Source organism: Bombus vosnesenskii, unplaced genomic scaffold, assembly GCF_011952255.1.
Source record: "Bombus vosnesenskii isolate JDL3184/JDL3185 unplaced genomic scaffold, Bvos_JDL3184-5_v1.1 scf7180000013272, whole genome shotgun sequence".
Classification (NCBI taxonomy): domain Eukaryota; kingdom Metazoa; phylum Arthropoda; class Insecta; order Hymenoptera; family Apidae; genus Bombus; species Bombus vosnesenskii.
The window spans coordinates 3,776,109-3,802,066 of record NW_022882930.1 but is presented as its reverse complement, the minus strand read 5'-3'; the positions used below and the strand labels follow the sequence as shown (position 1 = coordinate 3,802,066).

General features: G+C 34.0%; 1 protein-coding gene and 1 long non-coding RNA gene across 5 annotated transcripts; one reads left to right on the top strand and one right to left on the bottom strand.

Annotated features, from left to right (window-relative positions):
* Positions 1-928: 928 nt before the first annotated feature.
* On the top strand, positions 929-25,958 carry LOC117231262 (protein bfr2). Of its 3 annotated transcripts, none has more exons than XM_033489538.1 (7): positions 929-1,527; positions 3,849-4,147; positions 5,578-5,841; positions 15,552-15,838; positions 15,985-16,206; positions 16,508-16,795; positions 24,503-25,958. In XM_033489538.1, the coding sequence occupies exons 2-7, from the start codon at positions 3,853-3,855 to the stop codon at positions 24,650-24,652; spliced, it is 1,506 nt and encodes a 501-aa protein (XP_033345429.1). In that variant the 5' UTR covers positions 929-1,527; positions 3,849-3,852; the 3' UTR covers positions 24,653-25,958. The 3 variants fall into 3 exon arrangements, with proteins under 3 accessions (XP_033345429.1, XP_033345427.1, XP_033345428.1); XM_033489536.1 differs by having other exon boundaries at positions 5,578-6,054; XM_033489537.1 differs by lacking the exon at positions 929-1,527 and having other exon boundaries at positions 3,841-4,147; positions 5,578-6,054.
* LOC117231264 lies at positions 2,732-3,947 on the bottom strand. 2 transcript variants are annotated; one of them, XR_004492931.1, is made up of 3 exons: positions 3,835-3,947; positions 2,952-3,248; positions 2,732-2,889 (listed from the first exon to the last, which is right to left on the bottom strand). It is a non-coding gene; the product is annotated as an uncharacterized LOC117231264 (long non-coding RNA). The 2 variants fall into 2 exon arrangements; XR_004492932.1 differs by having other exon boundaries at positions 2,732-2,883.

Below are 25,958 nucleotides of genomic sequence, written 5' to 3'. Positions count from 1 at the left end.
GATACTACAATGATTGATTTTGTTGGAAAGATGTTCCTTAATCTGAAACTCTTTCAACTAGTCAAATTAATTTTATAATTTGTCATTTTGTAATTTATTGTCGTTTATCGAATTTGATAGAAGTGCAACGATACACTGCAGAGATTTATTAAATACTGTAAAGTGAACGACTTGGAATTTTTACGGATGAAAATAATTCCGAATCAGTCATCAACGTAACTTTGCAATTTTATACGTCTGTGTAAATTGCGAGTTAGCCTTCATACTGTTATTAATATCCAAGAAATCCTGTGCTTTGCTTGGCAATTAAATCGTCCGAGAATGGTAAAAGTATAAATGGATCACAGCATCCAAGAAGCTCGATAAAAGCACAGACGAGGTTGCACCTCGTTTGTGATAAAAGTGATTAATTACCGACAGGGAGTAATTGATTGTACCTAGAATTTAAATTTATAATTTAAGTTAAATTTAATTGTACAACGTTAAGATTTAATTTATGTTACAGAAGCAATAAATTATATTATTCGTTAATTTTACCAAACCGAATCTTTCTCCTCAACTTATCAAATTGCTTAGATCCTGAGAAGAAATAACTCAACTGTTTTAAGACAGATTCTTTTTATCAATGAACATCAAGGCGGATTTTTCTTTTTTTAATACTATCGATCCTGTGTTCCAATAGGTTGCATTGGTGTCAGAAAAATTATAACAGCCTAATGACCACCTTATGTCATTATAGCAAAATTGTAATAGCCTTCCCAAAAACTACTTTGGAACGTATTCTCTCACTAGTCTTTCAAGGGTTAAAGAGCAAAATATCTTTCATTTAAAAGCTACGAAAGATCTTCCACGATCATCCTACTGCATTATAAATTCAATATCATATTATAAATTCCAATCATTCCAAAATTCTAATCAAATCTAATCTTGCCCAAATAAACCTTCTGGATCATTTTATTATAGAAAATTTACAGGAATCTCTCTCAATAAACATTGACACTAAACTTTTCTAGAAACTAACGGAAACAAGAGGAAAACCAGTCCACCCAGCCCTTCGATTGCAACGAAAATGATTTATCGAGGAGCGACGATTCAAACGAAATCTAAGGAAAATAGCCTTGCAGCTCCGGGTATTCATTGGATGGGAAACGTTCTGCATGTTTTCGCAGCGTAGTAAAGTCGGTGCACGCCTCGGCCCGATCCTTTTACTCAACGGCACAATGCACGTTCTCAAGAAAGGGAGAAAACGCAACGAGAGCCACGTGGAGAGAACACACGAAGAAGGTGTAATACACACCATGTCGTCGCCAAGGAAAGAGGACGGCGAACGAGAACGAAGGAGGTGGAGAGGTGAGCCCGGTATAAAAGGGTCGTTGCGAGCCGCCTCGTCTGTTTTAACACTCTCACCGGGTCGCTCGGTGGATATCACGGAGAACTCGTGTCGTTGAACGACCTGGACACATACGCTTCACTTGAACAGGAACCATTATCCTTCGTCGAACAACGAAAAAAGAAGCGGGAAGTGAGGTGAGTCGAAGGAAGTCAGCTTAACGAACCTCCCTTATCGGAGTTCTAATCTTCAACCCTCTTCTTCGATTCGTGGACGTTCGTGGAAATTCGTGGAGCAAGTGGGCAAACGTGGCGCAGTTACCCTCTTTCGACGATCGAAACGGATTCGGTTCCATCGGTGGATGTATACGTATAATGTCACGGATCGAAGACTCTACCAATATGTTTCGAGAGAATCTTAGCAGTGATGCTGTGTGCAACGATAGTGGCTTAGCTCTTGTCATGTGGTAACCTCGGTAACTCGTTGTGATAGTTTGCGAACCGATATTAGTTGTTATCGCATAGGGGACCTTCTACTGTTCAGCTACGGATTTTTATCGAAATTTATATTTTTCTGGATCTAACTAAGCAAGTGGAACTTAAACAGAGATCCGTTTCAACGTCTAAATCTTATGATAACTTCACTTTTCGCAATATTTTTGCACACTATGTGCATTCTGTACATTTTTACAGATTAATGTTCTTAAACGCGTAAACACCCATAGCTTATTTATTATATTTCTCACATTTTGTCAACTAGAGCTTGAATACGATCCATTGCGCTAACGCGATTTAGGGACGAAGATGAGGAAGTTACTTGGATTTTGGAAGTACATATAACAGGAGTTTGGTTCAGTATTAGATTATTATCTAATAAGCAATGCATGGTTCCTCTGGGCTTTTTTTTTTGAATGGTGAATTTTCTTTAAATTCTTGAATGAGATTCATTATGATAGGGATTTCTCTAAAATATGTATTGATAAACTTAGTAGAACAATGACAACAATTATACAAAATGAAGATTGATATCGACAGCTTATTTGCACCCAAGATATCTAATGTAAAGAAACGATGCTTCTTATGGATTAATGTAATAGGGAACTCCACTATCTGCAATCGTGAATAACTAAAATAGCTATAAATAATAACTAGATCGTTCGTATAAACTTCTAATAAAAGCTAAATACTGCATATCTATCTCGTACATAAATAGTAAGCGAATTTTTGGTGGTCTTCGTTCTTTCAGTTTTCCTCTTCTTGTTTCTTTCTGTTTGAAACAAATGGATGCACTTTTTAATGATGAATTTCTCGTGAATTTCATGTTCCTCTTTTCTTCACCTCTTTTTGGAGAAAGATAATGGAACATCGAATTACATTATACGTATATGGGCACTTCGTTTCTTCTTATTTTTCTCCTCTCTTTCTTTATTCTCGAAGAAAGATCAATGCGTTTGTATTTTTATTTCTTTTGTTTCCCTATTTACTTTCTTCATTTTCACACTAAGAGAATTAGTCGTGAATTTCCTGGTTTCTTCCCTTATCCTTTTGATTTCTCTATTCCTGGAAAAAGATAATAGAATGCGTTTCTTTGAACGATGGCCAAGTAACGTTTATTTGCCTACCGTTAGCCGTGAGAATACGACTGCATGGGAATCCTGATGTCGCCAGTCGAAGGTCAGAATAATTCCAGTGTCAAATGAAACTCTTTGTTGGTCCTGGGAAAATTATGTTTCTCGTGGTTACGTTCTTCCTTTATTCTCGTAATTCAGTTAACGATATCTTCATATATTATGCAACGATGCTTGCATTCTTATGAGGATAAATAGAATTGTAACGACAGTAATCTATTGTAAAATCTCTACTTTCATTAATCGATTAATCTGATATTTTCTTCTTAATTACTTTCCTCAATTAGTTTTCTGTAAAAAATATTATTTTCTTCAGACTTGAAAATGTAATTAGGAATTTAGTTCTTAGTTAACTAAGTTAATAGATTCATATAATCCTTATACTTTTATTTAGATCTTTTTATAGAAGAAGTTAAGGTCGAAGCAGAATAGAGTATGAAATAAGTGGAATAAATGCATTCGGATATCTAGAACACGGTTTATCAAGCAACAGTAATTTGCAATTTGAACGTGACCCCGTTTTCCACAATATCGAACAGATGGAAACTTAAAAAATTTCCTACGTGCTGGCAGGATTCTTTTATTTCCCCACCGTATCCAGGAATAAGTGAAATATCTCCTTCTCGTTGTCTCCACACAAAGGTTCTTGTTTCTACACAAATAGAACTTCGAAAAAAGAGAAAATATAAATTAAACATTTTGTTAGAAACAATCTTCAAACTAACAGAAAATTCGAAGAATAAAAACTATCTTGTTTTGATAATACTTTACTAATTATTATTTACGAATAATCAAATTAAAGATCATTTAAGAATATAAGAATTATTTTTAAAAACGTAAACAAAATTGTAATGGAAGGAATTATTAAAAAATGTACTTTTCGTTTTCCAGAAAAATGAAGTTGGTGATAGCGTTGGGAGTATTGTGCTGCCTGGCGGCAATCGGAACCGCATCGCCGCTGCCAAAAATCTCAGCGGCGACTTCTACGTCGAATCAGGTCGCAACCGGAAGACAGGCGACGCAGCAGCCAGCAGCAGTCAGCGAAGACGATGACGATGACGACGATGACGACGACGACGTCGACTTCGATATCACGGGTGACGACGACGATGACGACGATGACGACGACGATGACGACGACGACGATGATGCTTCCGATTATTTCGAACGTTTCATCGAGGATATATTAGGTAGGTTCCATTTTCTTCGTTTGCAATTGGAAAATAAGAATTAATTGAAAGGATAATAGAATCAATATAATTAAAATATTTACTTATATAGTCAATACAAAATATAAATATAGTCTTATCCATGAATCATAGGAAAACCACATTCAAAATAATTTGAATACGCAAATTTTTGATTAGTAATAAAAATAATTTAAAGAAGTATCTCTAGAATAGAAATTATACTGTTATGAAAGTAGCACGCTTGAAATTTCTATATTAAGGAATGTTTAGTCATTTTTTCAGGAACAAATCACCATAAAAAATTTTGTTGAATTTTACTTTCAAGACTTGAAAAACATGATTCGGAACCCATAAAAATGTGCCAGGAATTTAATAATCACATCGGTTTATTTGATAGCGAAATTTCATTTTTAAAGTATGGCTCGTGATATTTAATTATAACGAGTTCAAGCTAATTATAGAATTCGAGTTCACTGGCCGATTAGTCCATTTAATGGCTTTTGCTTTCTTCGTACGGTTATCGGAGATCCGTCAATAAGATTTCGTTGAATCGAACAATGGGAAGGATCGCGGTGCGAATGTGTCAGCCGTTACACAAACATTAAACTTCAGGTTAGCGACATGTCCGACGGAAATTCTGGTGCGTTCACGTAGCTGTAACGGTACAAGATACTTCAAACTCGCCCGAATTAACATAAATCGACGGCGACTCCAGTTCGAAAAGAATTTCTACGCGCTACTTCTTTCATATCGACCCACATACGAAAAGATAAATCGCAACTGCCAACATTTTTCGTTACACGATCATTAAAGATGGAGAAAACGACAGTTATTATACTATATATAGTATTATACACAATATTTATACATATTATATATATGTACTATATATAGTATTACACATAATATTTCAACAAGTTTATAATCCATTGCTAATTTTATTTGCTAATCCATTTGCTGGTTTTGAAAAAATTTTAATTCATTCTTGGTATACTGCCAAGAATTCTAGTCAATCATGTATACAATTAAGAAATAAGAAAATTTTATTAAACACTCTGATCCTTAATTAAATAAAAAATAACCCTAAAAAATATTTCATTCAATCATCAGGGTACCCTTGCACAATTCAATGATAATATTATTAGCAAAATTTTATAATTCATAAAATACAAGTTATTAATATTGATAAATTCTTTTGCATAACAGTAATAGCTTTGCTAGTCATTTGATTATCTTGTTTAACATAAAATTTCAGACGTTTAAAGAAGAAGATACTAATTACTAATATAAAATTACTAATGTTACCAATTGCAATAATATTATCATGTGCAATCTTCAGCAGTTCCAAAGGAACACAATTTAAACAGAAATAAATAATCGGAAAGACACGTGAAAAACAGCTTCTATAACCAACAAACCATGAATTGCAGGTGAGGAGGACGACGATGACGACGACGATGAAGCCACCCCTGTAGAACCAGTGGCGCCAGCAGTGGCGGCGCCAGTAGCGTCTGCACTTCCGGCGGCTGTCGAAGCCGATTTGAACGCCGCCGCCGCGGAAGCGGAGCATGCAGCAGAAACCGCTGCGGAGAGCACAGCCGTGGATAGCGAGCCGACAGCCGTCGAGGAAGACGAAGGAAACGCAGTGGGAGAGGGGCAAGCCGTATCCGGTATCCACGAAACCGGGCTCGAAGGTGCGGAATCCGTGTCAAATCCTGTCCACGTCCCAGCCGTATCAACGAACGAGGCAGATACCGAGGACGATGATGACGATGACGACGATGACGAGGACGAAGACGACGTCGATCTGGTATACACCGAGGTCGACGATGACGAGGACGAGGACGACGAGGACGATGAGGATGACGAGGACAGCATCGCCGACATCGCTGGCGCCAGGCAAGCACGTGAGTTCAAGGGAAAGAGCAAGAAACACAGTACAGGGCGTAAACACGCGCGTAAATCTCGCACGCGTACTACATCCCCTTCCTCGAAGGCTGTCGTTTAACCAGGGAGGAGGGAAACGAGTGGCAAGTCACGTACAACGATTCCTGACAATCACGCGCTCAATTCATTAATTATTCGACTCTTCGCGCCGTTGCGAAACGGTCGATGCTTTCTATGGGTCGTGTGGATGTTCTAGGTCAGACTTTTGCTTTGAGGTTACGTGTACTATTATTTTGTTTGTCTTGGAAGAGGATATTTGGGAATGTTGTCTCGTGATGGGAACTTTGTGGGTTAAATTATTTTGATTTGTACGAATCTCTCAGAAACCAACTCTGCTTATTTTTACCTGCAAGTACATGATTAGTATTGAATTTCTTAAAGAATAGTTGACTTACTCTTATAGATTTATTTCTCGTAAGGAGATGATATATACAATAGCAAATACCAAATGTAATTTAAAAAATAATATCTGTAACATTTTTCAATTTATGTAGTATGAATTTCCTAGTTTCAATTCAGGGTTAATTTTATATGGGGCAATTTTACAGTATTATAGATGAAAAGTTCAAGCATTTAGTTTCTTTTTGTGTGCACGTGTTTAAATATTCCCTAGGAAAAACATAAATAACCATATATGTACATATAAAGCTTCTTCTTTAAAACAAAAGTAACAAGCTCCAAAACTTCATAGAAGTTCTACACAATTGCAAAGTTCAAGAAAAACGAGACACCAATCCAAGGACCCTATTCACCAAGCACATTTTCAAGCAGCACTTGCATAAAACATAAACATATAGAAACATATGAACGGTCAAGAGTAATTCGTTCAAAATTAAAATTTCTTTACATGTGATCCACTTTACTCTTGTCCATTTAATCAGATGTTAATTATTTTCTACAGTCTTTAGAAGAAGAAAAGTAATCTAAGCAAAAGCTAGCCTAAAATCTGCCGACCACTAGAGCTTGCGCACTCGTTCATAAAAAGGCAAAGCTCCGATTCGAGAAGTTTTCATCCACCGATGCTGTTCGACATATTATTTCATTTTTGCCATAATGAATTTTTCTTGACAATAGTTTCTGAAATTTTCTTCCAAAAAATAAAAGCGTCAACGCTTAAGAAAATTTTGGTCAATCGTTAAAAAGTAATTAAAATCGATCGTCGAAGATTCCTTTTCTTTTCTTGACTAACTACTTGTTGCTTTCGATTTAAAAATTCGCTTGAAAATCATTGAAACGCCCAGTTGTAGTGGTAGACATGTAACACTAGATTAGTAGAAGTAGCGGTAGTATATTTATTCTATTTATTAACGTGGATACCTCTACTCGAAGCGATTCGCACGTGGTCGAACAGCATGGTAAAGTCAATACGTAACATCCTGATGCCTTCTCGTAACTCCCAACCACGCGTTCTTCGGTTGTTCCAACGGAGCTTACACGATTTCCGTTTACGGTATTCAATTCTAACTGTTAAACCAGTAACATCGTGCGAATTATAAGAGATGGAATGTACATAAACATTTTGATTAAAGATTAGAGTTGTGAATGTGTTTTGAAGAAATATCTGTAAAATGTATTAGAGAATATAAAATCCGTGTTTTTAATATACACGTATATAATTACAAACTTCAATATCTGTATTTAAGTACATAGATTTATATTTTTTTTGAAAAGTACACAATTGGAAAAAGTAAATTAGGTAAAACATCGGGGTGAAGTAGGAAGCTTGAAATAGAAAATTACAAAATATATGTATACGATGAGACTTCCGTATTCATGCGAAGTGAATTTCAGGTTTCAAGCATCACTATAGATGGTAGATACAATAAGTCGTTAACAACAGTAACTAATAATGAAATGACAGTTATAGCAAAAATTACCTAAGATAGGCTGTTTTTTCAATATTTGCTATATTGCATTCACTCTTTTTCTTCCTCTAGTGATAGGTGAAGTGAGGTTAATGATGTAGACGCGTATGACGTTAGGCTATTGCATCTGCTGACAATACGTCAAGAAATCATTAATAGCGCGGTGGAAATGTTTTGCAGTCACGTGAAAGCGTGATTGAAACAGTAGATAGGAAAGTTCTATAATATTCGTAATTACTGACACTGACCGTTGATTCAAGCTCTTATTATCACTATTTATTCTGTTTGAATCTTTCTTGATATACTATTTATATATCGATCGAGTGGCACTTCTAACATAATTTAACCTTAACCTTTCAGTCTTAACTTCACTTTTAATCTTCATTTGAAAAGAGATCTATAAATACGTTGCTTGTTAACTTTTTCATTAGTTATTTTAACTGTCTGCTTTAAACATCCAGTAATTATACACGCGATATTTTATCGGCACTTATCATACATATTTATCTTTTCTCTATCTATTTTAATAGCTACTCGATTGACGTACACCAAAGGTAACCTGTATACATCAAAGTTCACTTTTCATGTCGACTTTAATGTTGAATTACAGGATTACTGAATATAAATTGTGTATAATATTAAGTCCAGATATAACGCTAAAACAGTAAATAATTAGCACTTATTACAGAGTAAAAGAATTAATATTCGTGAATTAAGCACATGAGTAAATCTACACAGCCACAGTAGTATTGATATATATATATATATATACATCTGTAAAGTAGAGGCTACAGATTTAAAAACATATTATTTTATCGATACTTAAGTATATTAAGAACATATGTACATAGATCTTTAATTCCCTATAACAATTGCAAGTATTCCTCTCATACACATTCAAAACCCTAACTTTTATGTCAAAACAATGATCGATAACGGTATTACAAATGAAGTATTACAAACCTCTGATAGACAAATATTCGCGTGATAACGATTATAAAATGTCGTAATTAACATTAATTAGTAGAAACAAAAACATTTACTTTTAATCAAAAAACATTCGAAACTCGTGTAAGCGTTGTTGAACGAAGCTGTTGATAGCAAGAAAGTAACGGAACGAAGAATTCAAAGTACCTTTCGATCTGTACCTGCATTTCTTTCCTTTTCTTTCTTTCTTTCTTCCAACTGTTTCCAATAAAAGAAAAAAATATTTCGCACTTCCAATTATTTGCAACACAGTAGAGCGTTCCGTGAATCATGTGATTCTAAAGCTGTATTTATGCTTCCTTCTCATATTTATTATATTTATTTGTCTTTCAGTCTATATTATATTAATTCATGTGAACTTTAGGATTGCAGAAAAAGCGAGACGTTTTACGATGTTGAATAGTTATGTGCGAGAAAAGATTTCTTTTTTACGGAAAACATAAATTGTACAATAGAAATTTGGATATTTATTGGTCGACATAGAATGAAGGGAAAAAGGTACTTTGGTGATGTGAAGGAATAGGTATCATTTGAAAATATCTTAGCTTGGTGACCTCACGTCACGTATTTCTTTTCCTTTTTCTACTCGTTTATCGACTAACGATAAAACGAGGAGTAAAGGAGAGGATCCGTATGTCTTTACGTAAGAATGAGAGAAAGAGAGCCATAAAGTGAACGATGTCATTCATTCGCTGAGTAAGCAATACCGCAACTGGTCACTGCAATTTTTTAACGCTGGATTTCTTTCAATTCTTCAACATTTATTATCAATGAATGAACTTTCTTTTTTCTTGTATATATAAACAATTGGGATTCAAATCAAATTTATCTTATAATTTAAGTCTCCATTATAAATATAATCTTTTATTAAAATTATTTTAATTCAAATAATGTAAGAAACAAAAAAGAGAAAATGTGTATTTGTAAAATAAAATTGTGGCCGAGAAACGGTGTTGTTTATCGCGCAGGACTTGTAACAATTCTGTTTGAAAAGAAGCTTGTACAGAGATATTGTCCGTTCTGGATTGCAAAAATACAGATAACTTATTGTTTTTAGAAAAAAACAACAAAATAAATTATGTGTCTCGCCTTTTTATTTCTGTCACCAATCGTCTGTGTTCAAACCAGTTTCGTGTATTTGTCCAGGTTAATCGTGATCCAGAGGATAACCTCTCTTTTCCTCTTTCCCTCGTTAATCGAGGGAAAAACGAGAAGAGGAACGATTATTCGTTTTGTTTTTCCACGTCTTGATACACCGTTCTAATTATGAATAATCTCCGGTATTAATCGTTTAGAGCTACTTTCTTCATTTAATACGTGATGTGCTGTGTCACTTAGCTCGGTTAACCCTTTGGAGCAATTATTTTCTATATTCCTATTATAGTTTTGAATTATTGGATCTTTTCATTGAATTACTATCATTGGACAATTATTCAATTTCTTGGAGTTTGATACTTCAGATAGTATCTATTAATATTTATATTCTATAAAGCTTTTAGATAAAATATAATTTTATTTAGAAATGATAGGTATAAAAGAGGTTAGGTTGGGCTTAGGTTATCAATTTTTCTATAAGTATTATTTAAAATAGTGAAGCTAAAATAATATCTTGAATGAAATTGCATTGAGAATACGTTTTTTTTTATTTATCAATTGTAGTAAAATCGATCTATTAGAAAAAACAGAACAAGTTTTAGATTTCCTAATAAACTGAAAAGAAGCGATCAAAGAGAGAGAAAGATAATAATAACATATGAATTCAAAAATTAATAATACGTAAAAAACTATGCAACGTCCAAAATTTTCTATACTCATAATCATAGTGTATATGTGGTATTATTAAATATCTATATTACTAAATGCTTAGTATTTATTTATAAAATACTGTAAGAAGACGAATTACGTTTGACCATATAATGTGCCTCTTAATTGGTGTCATTTGCAATTGATATTATAGTTATAACTAATTGCTCTTCAAAGGGTTAATGATCGTTGCCGGAAGCCTTTCCTTTTACTTAGGAATCCTTTGCTTGTCTTGTCACTCGTTCGTAGAACTATTTAATGTACCCCTTGCTTGCAATTTCTTTGCCTTATCCTTGACGAGTAGATGCACGTGTTTGGTGGACGGCTTTATGACGACCGACGGTCACGTATTACTGGACAGTAGCACGAAACTTTGGGCCTTTTTACACGCATTCCACACCTTTTCTAGTTTGTACCAAAGCACAGCATCACCAGAACAATGCACAATATAATGTAGTGTTAAAAATTACATCTGCCTATTACGTGCACGGTGAAGTTAGCACACAACACTTTATAGTGCTACATTGAGTATTGAACGTACAATGGATGTTAATTTTCTCTTCCCGCTTTTTCCTTTTCTTTTTGTAGTAGAAATTTACCTTGTAGTAGTAGTACGTGTAAAATCATAGTATCTGTAGAGCAATGCATAAATAGTAGATCAATTAGATGGCATAATATTAAATATTTATTATGCGCACATAGTAACGTTATTACAGAACAGGTTAATGTTAAATGTAATTAAGGAACGAATATTGATCGTCTTTCTTTTTCTAAGTGAAAGGTTGTAGTTAGAGTGGAATTAATATAAGCATATTATATAATTATAGGTATATCATGCTTGTACGTGTATTTATTTGCAAGCAGTGTGTTTAAACATTCATGGCACATTGGATAATTATTAGTAGATTATTTCCCATATACGCGTGTAATTATTTAATATAATTTATTTCATGAAATAAAAGTAGGATAGCTTGATACTTTTTACATTTTAGGAAAACGAAAGAATTTCTTATTAAAGACGTTGGTCGAGAGTTTTGACTAAGAATCTTCTAGAAAAATGAGAGATTCTCTTACAATTAGCGTTAGAAATTACAATCATCTTTCTTAATGCTGTCTAAATTTGAAACTTCGTAAAATTTAAATTAAAATTATTTAGTTCATTTACTTTGGTTTAATGATACATTAATAATTCAAACTACTCTCGAGAGCCATTTCCTGGAGCGATACATTTTTCACGTTACGTTAATCACCTTTCATTTATTTATAATTTACTCTATATGAAAAATTCTCAACAAAAAACACAAGCATTAGCTCGATTCAGGAATTTAATTAAAAGGAATTTAATTTCAGAAAATTACATTTCGTTTATAAAAGCACAGCGTCTTCTCCTAGGCGAAATAGAAAGAATTTAATTAACAAATGTAACTAAGCTGGAAGACTTAAATAAGCAATATGCAATTTAAAAAGAATTTAATGAAAACATTCAGCTAATGAAAAAAATTAATTAAAACGGAATTGAATCGAATTAAGTAACGAAAAGATTAAAAGGAATTTAATTAAAAACTTCAAACTAGCGACTGTAAAACTACAAAGAAGAACTAAATATTAATCTTTAAAAATTATAAAAAGTTTCCCAACGTAATGATCATCATCAAACGTTCCAACAAAATAGCGCTCAATTACTATACTGAATAAACGAGACGTATGTAATTAAGCGCATCTTTATTTTCTAAGTAATAAATTCCGAATGTTTGTATGTTTGTATGTTTATAGGAAATTTAAAGGTGTAAAACTGCACAGTATTTATAATATACCAAACTATACAAGGTGTCTGAGAAGGTCGGGACAAAACTTATTAATCACGCGTTAATGAGGCCAACTGAGTAAAAAAGGTTCGTATGAACTTTATGTCCAGGAATGCTCATTTATCGAAGAGTTGTAAGCGTTCAAAGATTTCCGTGAAAGTTGTTCTTATGACTAGTTACACAAAATCGCAGATAGACGCAAATGCATTTACTATTATTTTCATAACAGTAGGATTATTCGAAAGGGTTCGACGATTGGTAGCCTGCGTTCTTACAGAAGAAAGAAATCGCAAACATATCTCATAACTGACAAAAAAATTAATAAAAATTCTTCGAACGCTTGTAACTCCTCGATGAAGCATTTTCGAACATAAGTTTGTACGAACTTGTTTCACCTACGTGACCTCATTTCCACGTAACATAAGTTTTGTCCCGATTTTTTCGGACATCCTGTACATATACATACATATACAAAGCAGCCAAAGTACAATACTCGTTATCGAAGTACTTAAAAAATACGAATTTCCATACACAGTCTACGAATTAAATTTCGTCGTGGAACGATCGTTCGATTCGGCTTCAATTAATTTCATTCGAATTAATCGAAGAAGAAGAATGCGAATGATAGACGCGAAACGAAACGAATCGTAACGAAAGAAGCGGTACGTTGTGACGCGTCAAAAATTTTAATTAAACGAAGCTGGTCGGGGCCAATTAACTTTCTACAGGACTCCGGCTGAGAGGCCAGATCCAATAAAGGTGTGACCGGGTTGAAATTTTTTCTCAGCTTTCACCAAGCACTCGGTCCAAAACAGAACGAGGCCACTGACCCAGAGTACGTTAAGCGTAAGCGTGCGTGGCGGTGCGAAAGAGTTCTCTCGTCCATGACCCTGACCCACACCCAAAGTCATGGCTGTCTCTCGTCCCCGATCACCGGCCACGTCATTCTATTTTCTTCTCGCATTCCCAATCAGCTGCAATCGATCATTGACATCACATCTCTTTTGAATCTTTTCAGTCTAACGGGGCTTAGTTAAGTTTCAAGATTTTGTTCGGTTGAATTAAATTTTGCTTTTGCATTTTTTGGAGACTTCAAATTTTGTAATTTAATTTTTAATTGTTTAATTTATAATTTTCTAATTTAGATGTTAGAAGTTTAATTGAATCGAGGTTTTTTTTTTAGTAGACTGTGACGAAATTTAATTGACGGAGCTCGGAATTTTTCAATTTGAAAGGAGCTTCTTTGGTCGGATTGTTACTTGTTCTTCGATTTTTTCGGGGAGCTTTAGAGTTTGTTATTAGAATTTGTTCCAGTTTCATGAGATTCAATTATGCTTCTAGAAACTTCGAATTTTTTCATTTCCAGCGAGTTTGATTGGATCAAATTTTGCTTCTAGAGAGTACTGAGGTTTTCACAGATTTACAAGTTCTCCATTTGGAACAGGTTTAGGTAGATTGAACTTTTCTCCGCATCTCAAATTTGTTAACAATAATTAATCAATGTTGTTGCATTAAGTCCTAACGTAAATGACATATATTGTAATAAATGTAAAAGCACGAAGCTCTTATTGGTAACATACAACTTATGTTGCAACTCAACATAACCTACAAATAAAATACATTTACTAGATATTTCTAAAAATACCCGACACGGAATTTTGCTGAATGAAACTTCACGTCGCGTCTATTTCTAATTGGCCGCAGTCTGAGTATTTGGATCCTCGCGAATGACCAACCGTCCGGAAGAAAGTGGCTGGAATAGGATCAACAACCGGGGAGAGTTTTTAGATAGACACGAGGAATTTTTGTCCGTATGGTTGCACGCGCTGACTAGATAGATCTGTAGGTGAGTAGGAAGCAGGTCGTGGCCCAGATCGAAGACCAGTTCAGCACCGCAGGAGGATTCCGATATACCGTTAACATTGTCGCTCTTTCTTACGAACTTAATTCATCGAGGTCGCCACACGGAAGTTTTTTTCTCGTGTCGATTCATCGCATAGCTTAACGCTAGCCACTATCTTAGAAAACAAATGCACGGCGATTTGAATGCCCCGATGCTCGACCATTAAATTGCATTAGCTCGCTGCCAAGAAACGCGATCGTTAACGCGATTTCACTTTGGATAAATTGATCTGGTAATTGTCCGATATACGGATAGATGTGAAATCGATTCGCAATAATTTGAAATTCTAAATTACGGGGAAGTGTTACGACGTACTCTTCGAATTTCGAATTCGTTGCATTATTTACTAAATGGCTGAAAGTATGTGTGAATGTTTGTTGATCGTGGAAAATGGGTCGTTGACATTGAATCACCATTGTGGTCGATAACCTGGCAGATGTTGAAAGCTGGACTTTAATTCGATTATGGACATTGTTAGGAGCTCTCGTATGTCAAATGATTCTTTCTTGATTGACTATTCGAAATCAAAATCTAAGTAACATATGAATTTAAATAAATAGAAATGCAAATATTTGAGCAATATTATAAATGTTAAATAAATATTTAAATATTACAAATAAATTTTATACAACGCGGATTTTTAAATTTGAAGACTTTAAGTACGAATAATAGATTAAAATAATAAGAAGAAGACTTAAATCGTGGATCGCTAAATTGTGCGTTACAAATGTTAAATAAATATTTAAATATTAAAAATCAATTTTTATACAGCGCGGATTTTTAAATTTGAGAACTTTAAATACGAATAATAAATTAAAATAAGAAGAAGGATACTTAAATCGTGGATCGCTAAATTGTGCGTTATAAATGTTAAATAAATATTTAAATATTAAAAATAAATTTTTATACAACGCGGATTTTTAAATTTGAGAACTTTAAATACGAACAATAAATTAAAATAATACGAAGAAGACTTAAATCGTGGATCGCTAAATTGTGCGTTAATAAATTGAACATTCTCCGTGTCGAGTTTCAATAGATGTTTCTGGAGAGAAATGAAAATTAGACAACAACAATAAATTGATAAATTTCAGGAATGATGCAGTCGGAACCAAGCAACGACGTATCGGCGATTTACGTGGCGAAATACAATCGTTTCGTGGACAACATCTTAGGAAGAATTAATAAAATCTTACGTAGCAATTATGACCCAGTGACGGTGAAATTGTCCAATGCGAATGCCAAATCGAAGTCTGGTAAACAGAAGAGCAAAAGCAAGACGAAGAAGAACAATAGCAAGACTGGAGTAAAGAAGAGCAATATGGGAATAGTTTCGGTGACCACAGAGAAAATTATCGAAGAAGTTCCTGAAAACACACAGGTATAATAAACTTGAATTACGCTATTAAGAACAACATTTTCATTTGAAAGAAACCATATTTACTAAAACAGAATCCTGTCGTTGAAAATTTAATCATCGGTGTTTTAAAGTAAATTTTAAACTGACTAATTTAAATTCGTTTCTAGAAAACTCTGGAGGCCGTTGAAAATACGACTATGTCAGCTGCTACCGTTGAAAAGGAAGCAACTACTATCGTATCTGAACTTCAAGTGTCAAGTAGATCAAACGTGGAGACAACGACAAAATCTACAAACAAACGAGTATCTAATTCGAATAGCAAAAAATCAAATAAAACTCGCGCTGGTACGAAGAACAAAACGAAACAGACTAGCAGTAATAAAAATAAGGTAACAATCATACCGTTACCTTAATTAGTTTAATATACTTAAAATTCAGTCGTTGATTCTGCTCCTTGTAACACCCACTTTGTAGATTTTTGTCTTACATTCGCTGTGTACATAAGCGGTCCGATTTCTTTTCTTTTCTTATAAAATATTATTTTCAATTCTCTTGCAAAATTGCTTTGCAGAAGATATAATAGTTCATTTTCTTGTAGACCGAATATGCACGCGTACACGTGTACTTAAAAGTCTAGGAAGTAACTTTTACGATAAATAAAATCAAATAACATTTCTTATCAATTTTCAGACAAAGAAAAATAAACCAAAGGCGAGAGCCACACTTTACGGACTCGCGAGCCTACAAAGATCCGGAGACGTGTCTGTGAACATGATGAGCGATCACACCATGATCAAAACGAGATTTACTCTCGGTCCTTTGATACTAAAGGTTGAAAAGGAATTTGGTAGGGCTGCAAAGAAGGAATTGAGAAGCGCGACTGCTACCACTGCCGAAATGTCGGGTAAACTGAGTCTTCGAGTTCTTCATGGTGGTGCAGCTACCCTCAATTCCATCCGCGTTCTGCAACCTAAACAGGTAACTAGCAAATAACCTTAATTATCACTAAAAGAATAACCAATCTTTCGTTTTTAACTCCTTATGCTTTAGCGTATTCGAAAAAATGCATTCAATTTTTTATTATTAGGAGACTGGTGAATTTAAACAGAAAATTTTGTTGTTTATTTGTAAAACAGAATATCTCTTTATATATAATTTATATTTAAAGAGCGATCTCATGATTTGCTCATTTCTAAAATTTTTTTCATGCAAATTACATGGTCATCCGAATGATCGCATTATCTTGAACTAGCATGTGAATACGTGCTTCGAACAATATAAGAATATCTTCCATTCTGTTTTGCTTTTTTATTTGGTCAAAACTTTCTTCAGTAGCTACGATTTAGATAATTTTTTCAACTGGTTTTTTCCTCTCGCCACTTTTTAACTATTCCGTTACGTGACTCTTATCGCGGAATTTTTAAGCAGATACAGCTGAACAAAACTATTTATATGTACATCTGCCATCTGGTTCTGGCTGCTTTTCATCTACCAATTTCATAATCGCACTTTACGTTCTCTTCGTAATATTTTTTTTTTTCATATCAACAAATATACATAGGATAACGACCTCTTTAATTAAGATAATCGGTCATTGAAACACCAAGAATCTTCTAACTAGATGGTAGAATATACTTCGTCAACATTGAATCTAAAATCAATTTTCTTGAAGTAAAACATAATTTTGTATTCGATGGTAAATCGAGACTTCAACAATATTCAACAATATCTGTAATTCTTTATGGGTTGTGTATTTTTACTATCAGAGTCGCATTAATTTTTTAAAGCGTCGAATCGTATTGAATTACATTCTGTTTATACGTTGGATCATCTAATGCTCTTTATCTCACATCATAAATGCTTCACTAATGCCTTCGACTTTTCGCGACGTCTGCGCCAATTTTTCTGCCTTCCACATTTACATGATTACATGGAATGCTAATTTCACTTTATATTGACAGCAGAGGCATGCTCCGTTCGAATAATGGGACGTTTAAATAGCACGTGTCTGAATACGGCAAATTCCCAAGATCATTCATATTTATGGATCGTGAATCGACATATTCTCAGGAGTGATAGGATTTTGTCGGGTTTCTATTTTTATCAAACACTTTGTGTAGATAAAAGTTTGGAGAGGTTGAAACATGTTAGGATTTCAAAAGACATCATTTTTTTATAATATCAATATTCAATAACAATTGTACTTAGAAATGAAAGTTACAATTAGACCACGGTGTTTTATGCAAATTTATATTTTTATGGTCACAACTAAAGAAACAGAACAAAGATTAAACAGAGATTTGTTTTGTCTATCGAAAACCATGACAAATATAATATTCTACATATTTCTGCAATTTGTGTTTTACATGTATATTTCAAATGTCACGTAAATGCATAAAAATCCGTAGTTTGATTACGATTATAACGTCCTCGTTTCTCAGAGAAAATGTAGCGTCAATTTACATTAAGAAGTTCGTACGGGACGCAACTCTTAGCGGTTTGCTGTAACGTTTTTGTTGAGAATTGTGGATCTTTGAGATCCGAAATAATGTTATAGGAACGCTAAATTTATACTGAGGATTAATATTACAACAATGATATATTTATTTCATGGACGATTCCTTATATATTCATCGATACACATTTGCACGCGTCTCAGCACTTTCTTCTATACCCGACTGTAAACCGATTCTTCGACGACCCTTAACCGACTCTTCGACGGACCTTAACCGACTGAAGAGTTTACATTCATCTGTTTTCGAAACGCTTCGGACACACATACTTCCATACACTGATATTCACATACAAGTATCTCTACTACGCATTTAACCTAGTCCAGCACAGAAAATTATACATACCTCAACAGTTTTCACCGCAGCAATTTCCTACCGCGTTTTAAGCTCGCTGCCCACGAGTTCCACGAAGCTTTGCCGCTTCATAGGAGCGTTTTATTGAATATGCCGATGTGTAAAACGAAGCGTAAAATACATCTTGTCATGACGCAAATGCGTAGCGATGAAAACGGTTCGCTGTTGTTTCGTGGACAGCTGTATATTACTTTACGATGACCACTGCATGGAAGCGTATTCTAAAGCTGAGTCTACACTTGCTATGAATAATTATCCGCAGATACATGTCGCAGCTAATTAGCATCTGCCTTTCTACGGATTTTTCAGGAAAGGCAAATACCGACTGGTTGCGTATTGACACGTATCTGCCAACAATTGTCTTTCAGTGTATACTCAGCTACAGCATCGATGCGTCTAACATGCATCTAGGAAGCGACCCTTCGTTTACAACGGCACCTAAAACGCAATGGCAAACTGCCTCGAGGCGGTGATGTCGTCGCAAACCGTTCATTTGCACCGGGTTTAACGGTTCGCAGGCAATAAGATAATAAAGCGCACCGAGTTCAAGGAAAGGAAGAAAAGTTATGCTAATTCCTAACATCCGCGTCGTTGCGGTCTCCCCCGTTATAAACGGTCGTCTATCGCTTAACGTTGTAATATTTCTAACTTATGGTTTTATGATCTCGCGCTGTAACGATAGTATCCGTTTAAAAGTGCGACAATGAACCTACTGTTTTCAAATTTGTAAAATTATCTTCGTTAAGTCGAATGAAGATTAGAGCACATAACAATCGGACTTTGTAATTTGTTCCATTGATTACTCGAACGACGAAGGCTTCTATACGCGTTGAAACATGTTTGACGACGCATGAGCTTCTGCTTAGGTTTCGTAAGATCCGCATCAGTCTGAGTTTAGTTCCGCGTTACCGATTCTTCTGAATTTTTGGCGCGATACCAACATCGGGATACGATGTCTGATCATCTTCCAACTGCAGTATTACTATAACAGGATTACTATAATATTTTTATTATTTTTATTTTATTTAATCTTAGTCTTTCGGCTTTGGACGACTTCCAGATTACATCTCTTATATTGCCTTTACTTATGTCTAACGCAATTACTATAATATAAATATATTACTATAATAGGTGCTGATTATACAAAAATTAAGACTTAGAGACTAAAGAGAAATAGACAAAAAGATGGTTAGTCGAGAGAAACGGACGTTCTAATTTCGCGTTATTAAAAGAACTCCAGACGAATGAATCGTAGAAATCATTCGCGTATGGATGAGTCTGCTTTTCAACGTCTATTGGGTAAGATTTGCCCGAAGATCAAGGAACAGAATACAATGATGAGAGTCTAGGAACCGTGTCATCCTCTACACGTTGAGATCTGCGTTCCAGTTGAGCGTTGCTCGCCGATTAAGACAGGGTTCTGATTTACATTATAATATATATCACGAAATCTAAGGATCAATGCATGCATCGTGACATGTTCCAATAGGAAGCCTCAACGTCATACGTCAAAATCGATAAATATTAGGGACATGTGATTTCTTTCGATAAGTGATAATGTCTCGGATGATTAAACGTTCGTTTGATTAAACGATCGAATTTCGAGGACCTCGGTAGTTGGGCCAAAACGCAAGTAGTGGATTCTTAACGGTTAATCGGAAATTAACAATCGAACAAGTACTTATCGTTAACTGTAGATTGTGTTGATTTCAAATCATTCGTTACATTTTATTCTTATCATATTCGTCTTTTTTTTCGATATCACTGTTATGATTACAAATAAGCGAGTAAGCGAATAAACGCAGTTTATCGATATTTACATAGCTGAGTCAAAAATTTAGATAAATGTCATTTTAAAGATCCGACTATCGATCAAATTATCTGCTTAGATACACAACAAAATTGATGTTAAAGTTTTCCATTTTAGTGTTCTATTTGCCCTTACAGTCGTTTACATTCGATTATATCAAGTGGCAGAGTACTTGGCAAAGTTACTGGCAGTTTTCCATTTTGGTATTCGATTTTCCCTTACAGTCGTTTACACTCGATTGTATTAAGTGACAGAGTACTTGGAAAAGTTACTGGCAGTTTTCCATTTTAGTATTCGATTTTCCCTTACAGTCGTTTAAATTCGATTATATTAAGTGGCAGAGTACTTGGCAAAGTTACTGGCAGTTTTCCATTTTGGTATTCGATTTTCCCTTACAGTCGTTTACACTCGATTATATTAAACGGCAGAGTACTTGGAAAAGTTACTGGCAGTTTTCCATTTTAGTATTCGATTTTCCCTTACAGTCGTTTACACTCGATTGTATTAAATGGTAGAGTACTTGGAAAAGTTACTGGCAGTTTTCCATTTTAGTGTTCTATTTTCCCTTACAGTCGTTTACACTCGATTATATTAAATGACAGAATACTTGGAAAAGTTACTTGCGTAGGTATTATAGTTAAACCATTACGCTCTGTGTTATTTAATCACTCCTATTGTCTTTCCACGTAAATTGATTTCGTTGTGAAATCTTTTAAACATTCTTTATTACAAGTTAAGATATATTAGGTATTGTTTAAGCATTATTTAAACTTGTTAAAAGAAATATATGCAAAGAAACAGTTATAAGGTATTAAAAAAAATATAATTTTATAAATTTCATCGAATATATACATTTTAAGCTAATATTCAATAATTTATAATTTAAAATTCAAGTTAAAGATGAAAATTCGTTTGATAGAATGGTCGTAAGTGAGCATTGACCTCGATCATGAATAAGCAGAGGTGGGCCAATTCTTCGGCCTCTCGGATTATCAGATACATGTCACGCCACTGAGTTCTTATTCGTCGAGAACATTCATATAAAAAATTAATAATGCATTCGCCTTAGTTGAATATTTTACTGTCGCACAAGCCACTCGCTGAAGTGAGAAAAAATGAGCAAAAAATTCGTTACATAATAGAATCAACCTTTTATCGGTTTCGTTTCTATATCCGTAAAAATGAGACACACTAGGAGACAAAATTAACAGATATATCGTCGGTCTTCTTTTACGCTATGTCGATCGAAAATAAGCCAAAGATATAGGATAGCAATTTTTCACAAGACGCTTTGCTTGCGAGGAAAAATGATTTGATAATTTATCGTACGCCGGTACGATAAATATAAATTATATATAGATTATAAAGTAACGTTAGATACCAAATAATTAATATTAAACGTTACAAAGTAATATCTCGTCGATATTAAATAATAATATTAGATCAGAAGTGCAGAAACACGTTGAACGAAATATACTATGAAGTGTCATCGTTCGACCTGTTGCCTCATTCGTTCGAGCTTCGTCCGATTAAAAGTTTATATCTTCGAATGTTGCCACTTTCTTACATAACTTAATCATTTCGATGATTACATTGAGAAAGTCTTTGCGAGCCTCGTAAGCTACTTTCGATCGCTGTCAACTTTCTGCCGTCAGCATCTTATTAAAATAAATGATAAATAATACATTTACTTTTTATCATACCAATGGGATTATAGTAACATATACAGTATTATATCTACCCTAAGGTTATCTGTTAGCATGTGGCATTCTGAGTTCAGTGTCTCGGTGAATATCTCTCAATATTTTTTGTCAATTATGCATTAAAGGTGTCTTCGTGCCAGCAGAACGAATATTCTTATATTTTCTATTCAAATCGTGGCTGAATACCATTAAGCAATCTTATATACATTAGCATATAATTTAAGCAGTTAAGTTAAGCATTATAATTCATTACATTTTATTATCGTTCGCTAAATTTAAAAGTTAAATTTTACTCGCTATATTAATATAGTAAGCTAGTACAATAGTATAGTTTACTATATTTACTATATCGAATAATATCGTTGATATAATTATTGATCTAATTACTGTTATATATTATTAATATTTACACGTGATTACGTAATTGTTCTTAAACGTTACTTTATGAACAATAGAATTAATTTCCAATTGTGTCACTAGGTGTGAATTGTTGTTTTGTCAATTTCATATGCATCTTATCTAGTTTACAATATGGTTCTTTTTATGAGGTAATTATAATTCTTGTCTGTAAGAAATGGTAATGCCATTCTGCAGACGATCACCAAACGATTATTATCTTCTTCAAACGAATCAGTACTTTTGGCACGTGTTTTGCACGTTTATCTTTATCAAGCATTGCCTCTTTAGCAACTACATATTCATCGCTATCTCTCAAACACGTTTCCGAATATTGTATAATACCACGAGTTTTGTCACGAGTAAAAAACTGCCTTAAAAATCTGTCTCTGATGACTGTCTTCCGTTTATCTTCTATTTGATGACTCTCGTTTAAGCCTTTGTTTGCCGTTTGATTCACGTGGATCCATTTATCGACTTTCTTTACTTTTTCATTTGTATCTATGTATCGTTTCTTTTTAATTTATTCATTTTTCTCTACCTTTTCTATTGTTTTCAATTTTCCGGTATCCTTTATATTTTTCATTTTCTTTACCTTTTTCTTCATTCTTTTCCTTATTTTTTACGCTTTTCTCCTTTCTAATACGTGATCTAATAAGTAATTCTAATCCTGTCAATAAGCATAATGTCAAATAGGAATAAGTATAATTATACTTATACCTCTACTACTTTTTCTTTTCTTTTCTTACCTTTCACTTGCTTCCCTCTTCCTTTTTTCATTTTCCATTTTCTTCGCTTTCTCGTCCTTCTATTTTTCACTTTCTTTTCTTATCATCATGGGACTATAAATTTTCACGCATGCGCAGGATATCTGAAAGTGCAAAAATTCACGGAATCCACGTAATATGAAAAAACGTATAAAACGTACAAAGTATAGAGTTAGGATATTCAATGAATAAAACAATTTCCTACCTAAGTTCCACTCTTTCGATTATATTAAAACATGAAAATATGTATTTGTATTGATATGCGCGGTCTAATTACCATCAAACGATAAATAATGATAAAATGGCTTACCATCGTCTGAAGCGCTATTTTTCTTGCTGTTCGTCGTGTATTAGTTAATTTACAAGTAATTATCGTCAATGGCATTCTTCCAACTTCCTCTTTTCGTTCATTGTTTCACGAACAATCATCATCCTTGGATTTCACGAACCAGCTTGTTGAATTGTCTTAACATTTACATAAGCCCGTTGAAATACTAAATTTAAAACTGCCAACAATTTTTACGATACATTATCCACGTTCGAAAGAATTACGTCCGATAACATTGTTAGCATTTAATTCACGTGTGTTACAGAAAGTTTCTCCTTCTTTAATCTGCTGTGCACCAGTCGACGACAGCGCGAAATTTAATGAATTCAGCTTCGAAAGAAAGCACGTCTCACACGCGGATTCCAGATCGTCTCGTAAATATTGTAGATTCTCATTTCTATAGGAAATATCTTACGAAAGAGAATAAGATGTCCGATAGATGAGAGAAATGGAAAGTTTGAGAAATTGTCGGAAGATGGAGTTTCTCTAATTTTTACGTTTCGCCCTCGTTGCCGTTTTAATCGACGAAAAGAATCGAAAATGACGTAAACCAAATATGTAAATTTGTCATTTCTTCCAATTTGAAACCAATTACACACTGAACTAAAAATACTCAAATTTTCAAAGGTAACTGATACTTTATAAATGGTTTTCAAAAAAAACAGATATCTCATCTGTAAATCCTGCAAACCGATGCAATCTAATATCATCACCATGGAAGGTTCAGATCCGAAGACACTGAAGTTAACTCGAACTTAATAACTGCGACGATTACGTGAACAATTTGTTAATCTCGATGTTATTTGTTAATTAGGTGCGAGTGGAGAGCGCGGACGATCACGACAGAACGCGCGAATTCGTCTGGAAAAGATCATCGCACATCGCTCATTTAGTCTCGGAGAAATTATCATCGGCCACGAGGTCGATGCTTCGACCTCCACCTGTTGCAGTCGCCGCCGCTTAAATCTTCCTTCGCATCATCGTTGGTCTTAATGAAAACCTTCATCCACCATGAAAGCGGACTTCTCTCTTTGTCTTTATTTCTTAAATTATTAGACCGCGGATTTTTATGCAATTTCATATTTTTGCCAAGAGAGATCTAAAGAAACGATATCTAGTAATAGTAGTAATAGTAATATGTTTCGCCTATTAAAAACTATGATCATTCATACTTAGTATATTTTATATATTTTTGCATATTGTACGCGTTCGGTGGATTTTTGTATTTTTAAATGTTTATCAGAAATGCATAAAAATCCACAGTCTGTGAATCATTATTCGTGAGAGCAGTCTTCTCTTTATGGTATTTGCGTTTGGTTTTATGGCTGTTTGTTTCTCGAATCTAAAGAGAATCTTCTGTAATTTCGTTAGCTTCGAATTGCGAGAATTGGATGCTTTCGTTGGATAAGAATTTAAGCAATTGATTCTGAATCGTTTTGAATAAATTAGTTAACGGAGTATGTTACATAGTAAGTAGAAGAGCAACCAAATTTATTGGTTGAAACGTTATGAAAAAAATTAGAGTGTCGATGAATGCATTTCAATTCTCGATTGGCTCTCTAAATATCTCGGTATACGTATCTGTTATACTTCGTGCGTCATTGATAGAATTCACGATGTTCGTTATAGATAATAGTTTGATTAATTGGACGATGATAGATATTGATAAACCGTATGTAGAAGAGTGTGGAGTTGTGGCAAAATTAACGTACTTTCGTACCTTTTCGCTTTCCATTATTATTATCTAAAAACTGACAAATTTCTATTACTCAGATCTTGTGTTTTGGCTTAGATATGGTTTGAGGATTTAATGTTACAGTTTTATATCACTGGTTTATATTTTTAAAGGTACAATTTATTCATTTCTCCCTTTTTTGTTTTAAACACTGGGAATTTTAAGAGTCAACAAATAGCAAACTGTTTATCCTTCCTTCGCTTCATTTTAATAACAATTTTTGTAAGAACGAACGAAGGATAAACTGGTTTTGAAAGAGTTATGCATTTTCATTCTAGACCAATATTCGCTATTAATTTATTTATTTATTTCTAGTAGTTTCTATGAATCATTTGCAAAGTCTGAAACATTTTCATGCTGCGATATCGATGTAATCTGCATTTATACCTATTGTTTTATGTTACCCGATACTTAAGGCAATTGAGCTTACATTTATAAAAAGATTCGTTGTAAAATGAATAAGTCAACTTTTTATACTGTTTTAATGATATTCTATCAATATTTATATATCAATAAAGTACTTTAAGTAGATTTA

Bases quoted from the DNA above. Each gene is read 5' to 3' on its own strand.
- LOC117231262 (XM_033489536.1), top strand. From the start codon at position 3,853: ATGAAGTTGGTGATAGCGTTGGGAGTATTGTGCTGCCTGGCGGCAATC. The intron at 6,055-15,551 runs GTGAGTTCAAGG...GATAAATTTCAG, and splicing joins CGCTGGCGCCAGGCAAGCAC to GAATGATGCAGTCGGAACCA. The intron at 16,207-16,507 runs GTAACAATCATA...ATCAATTTTCAG, and splicing joins CTAGCAGTAATAAAAATAAG to ACAAAGAAAAATAAACCAAA.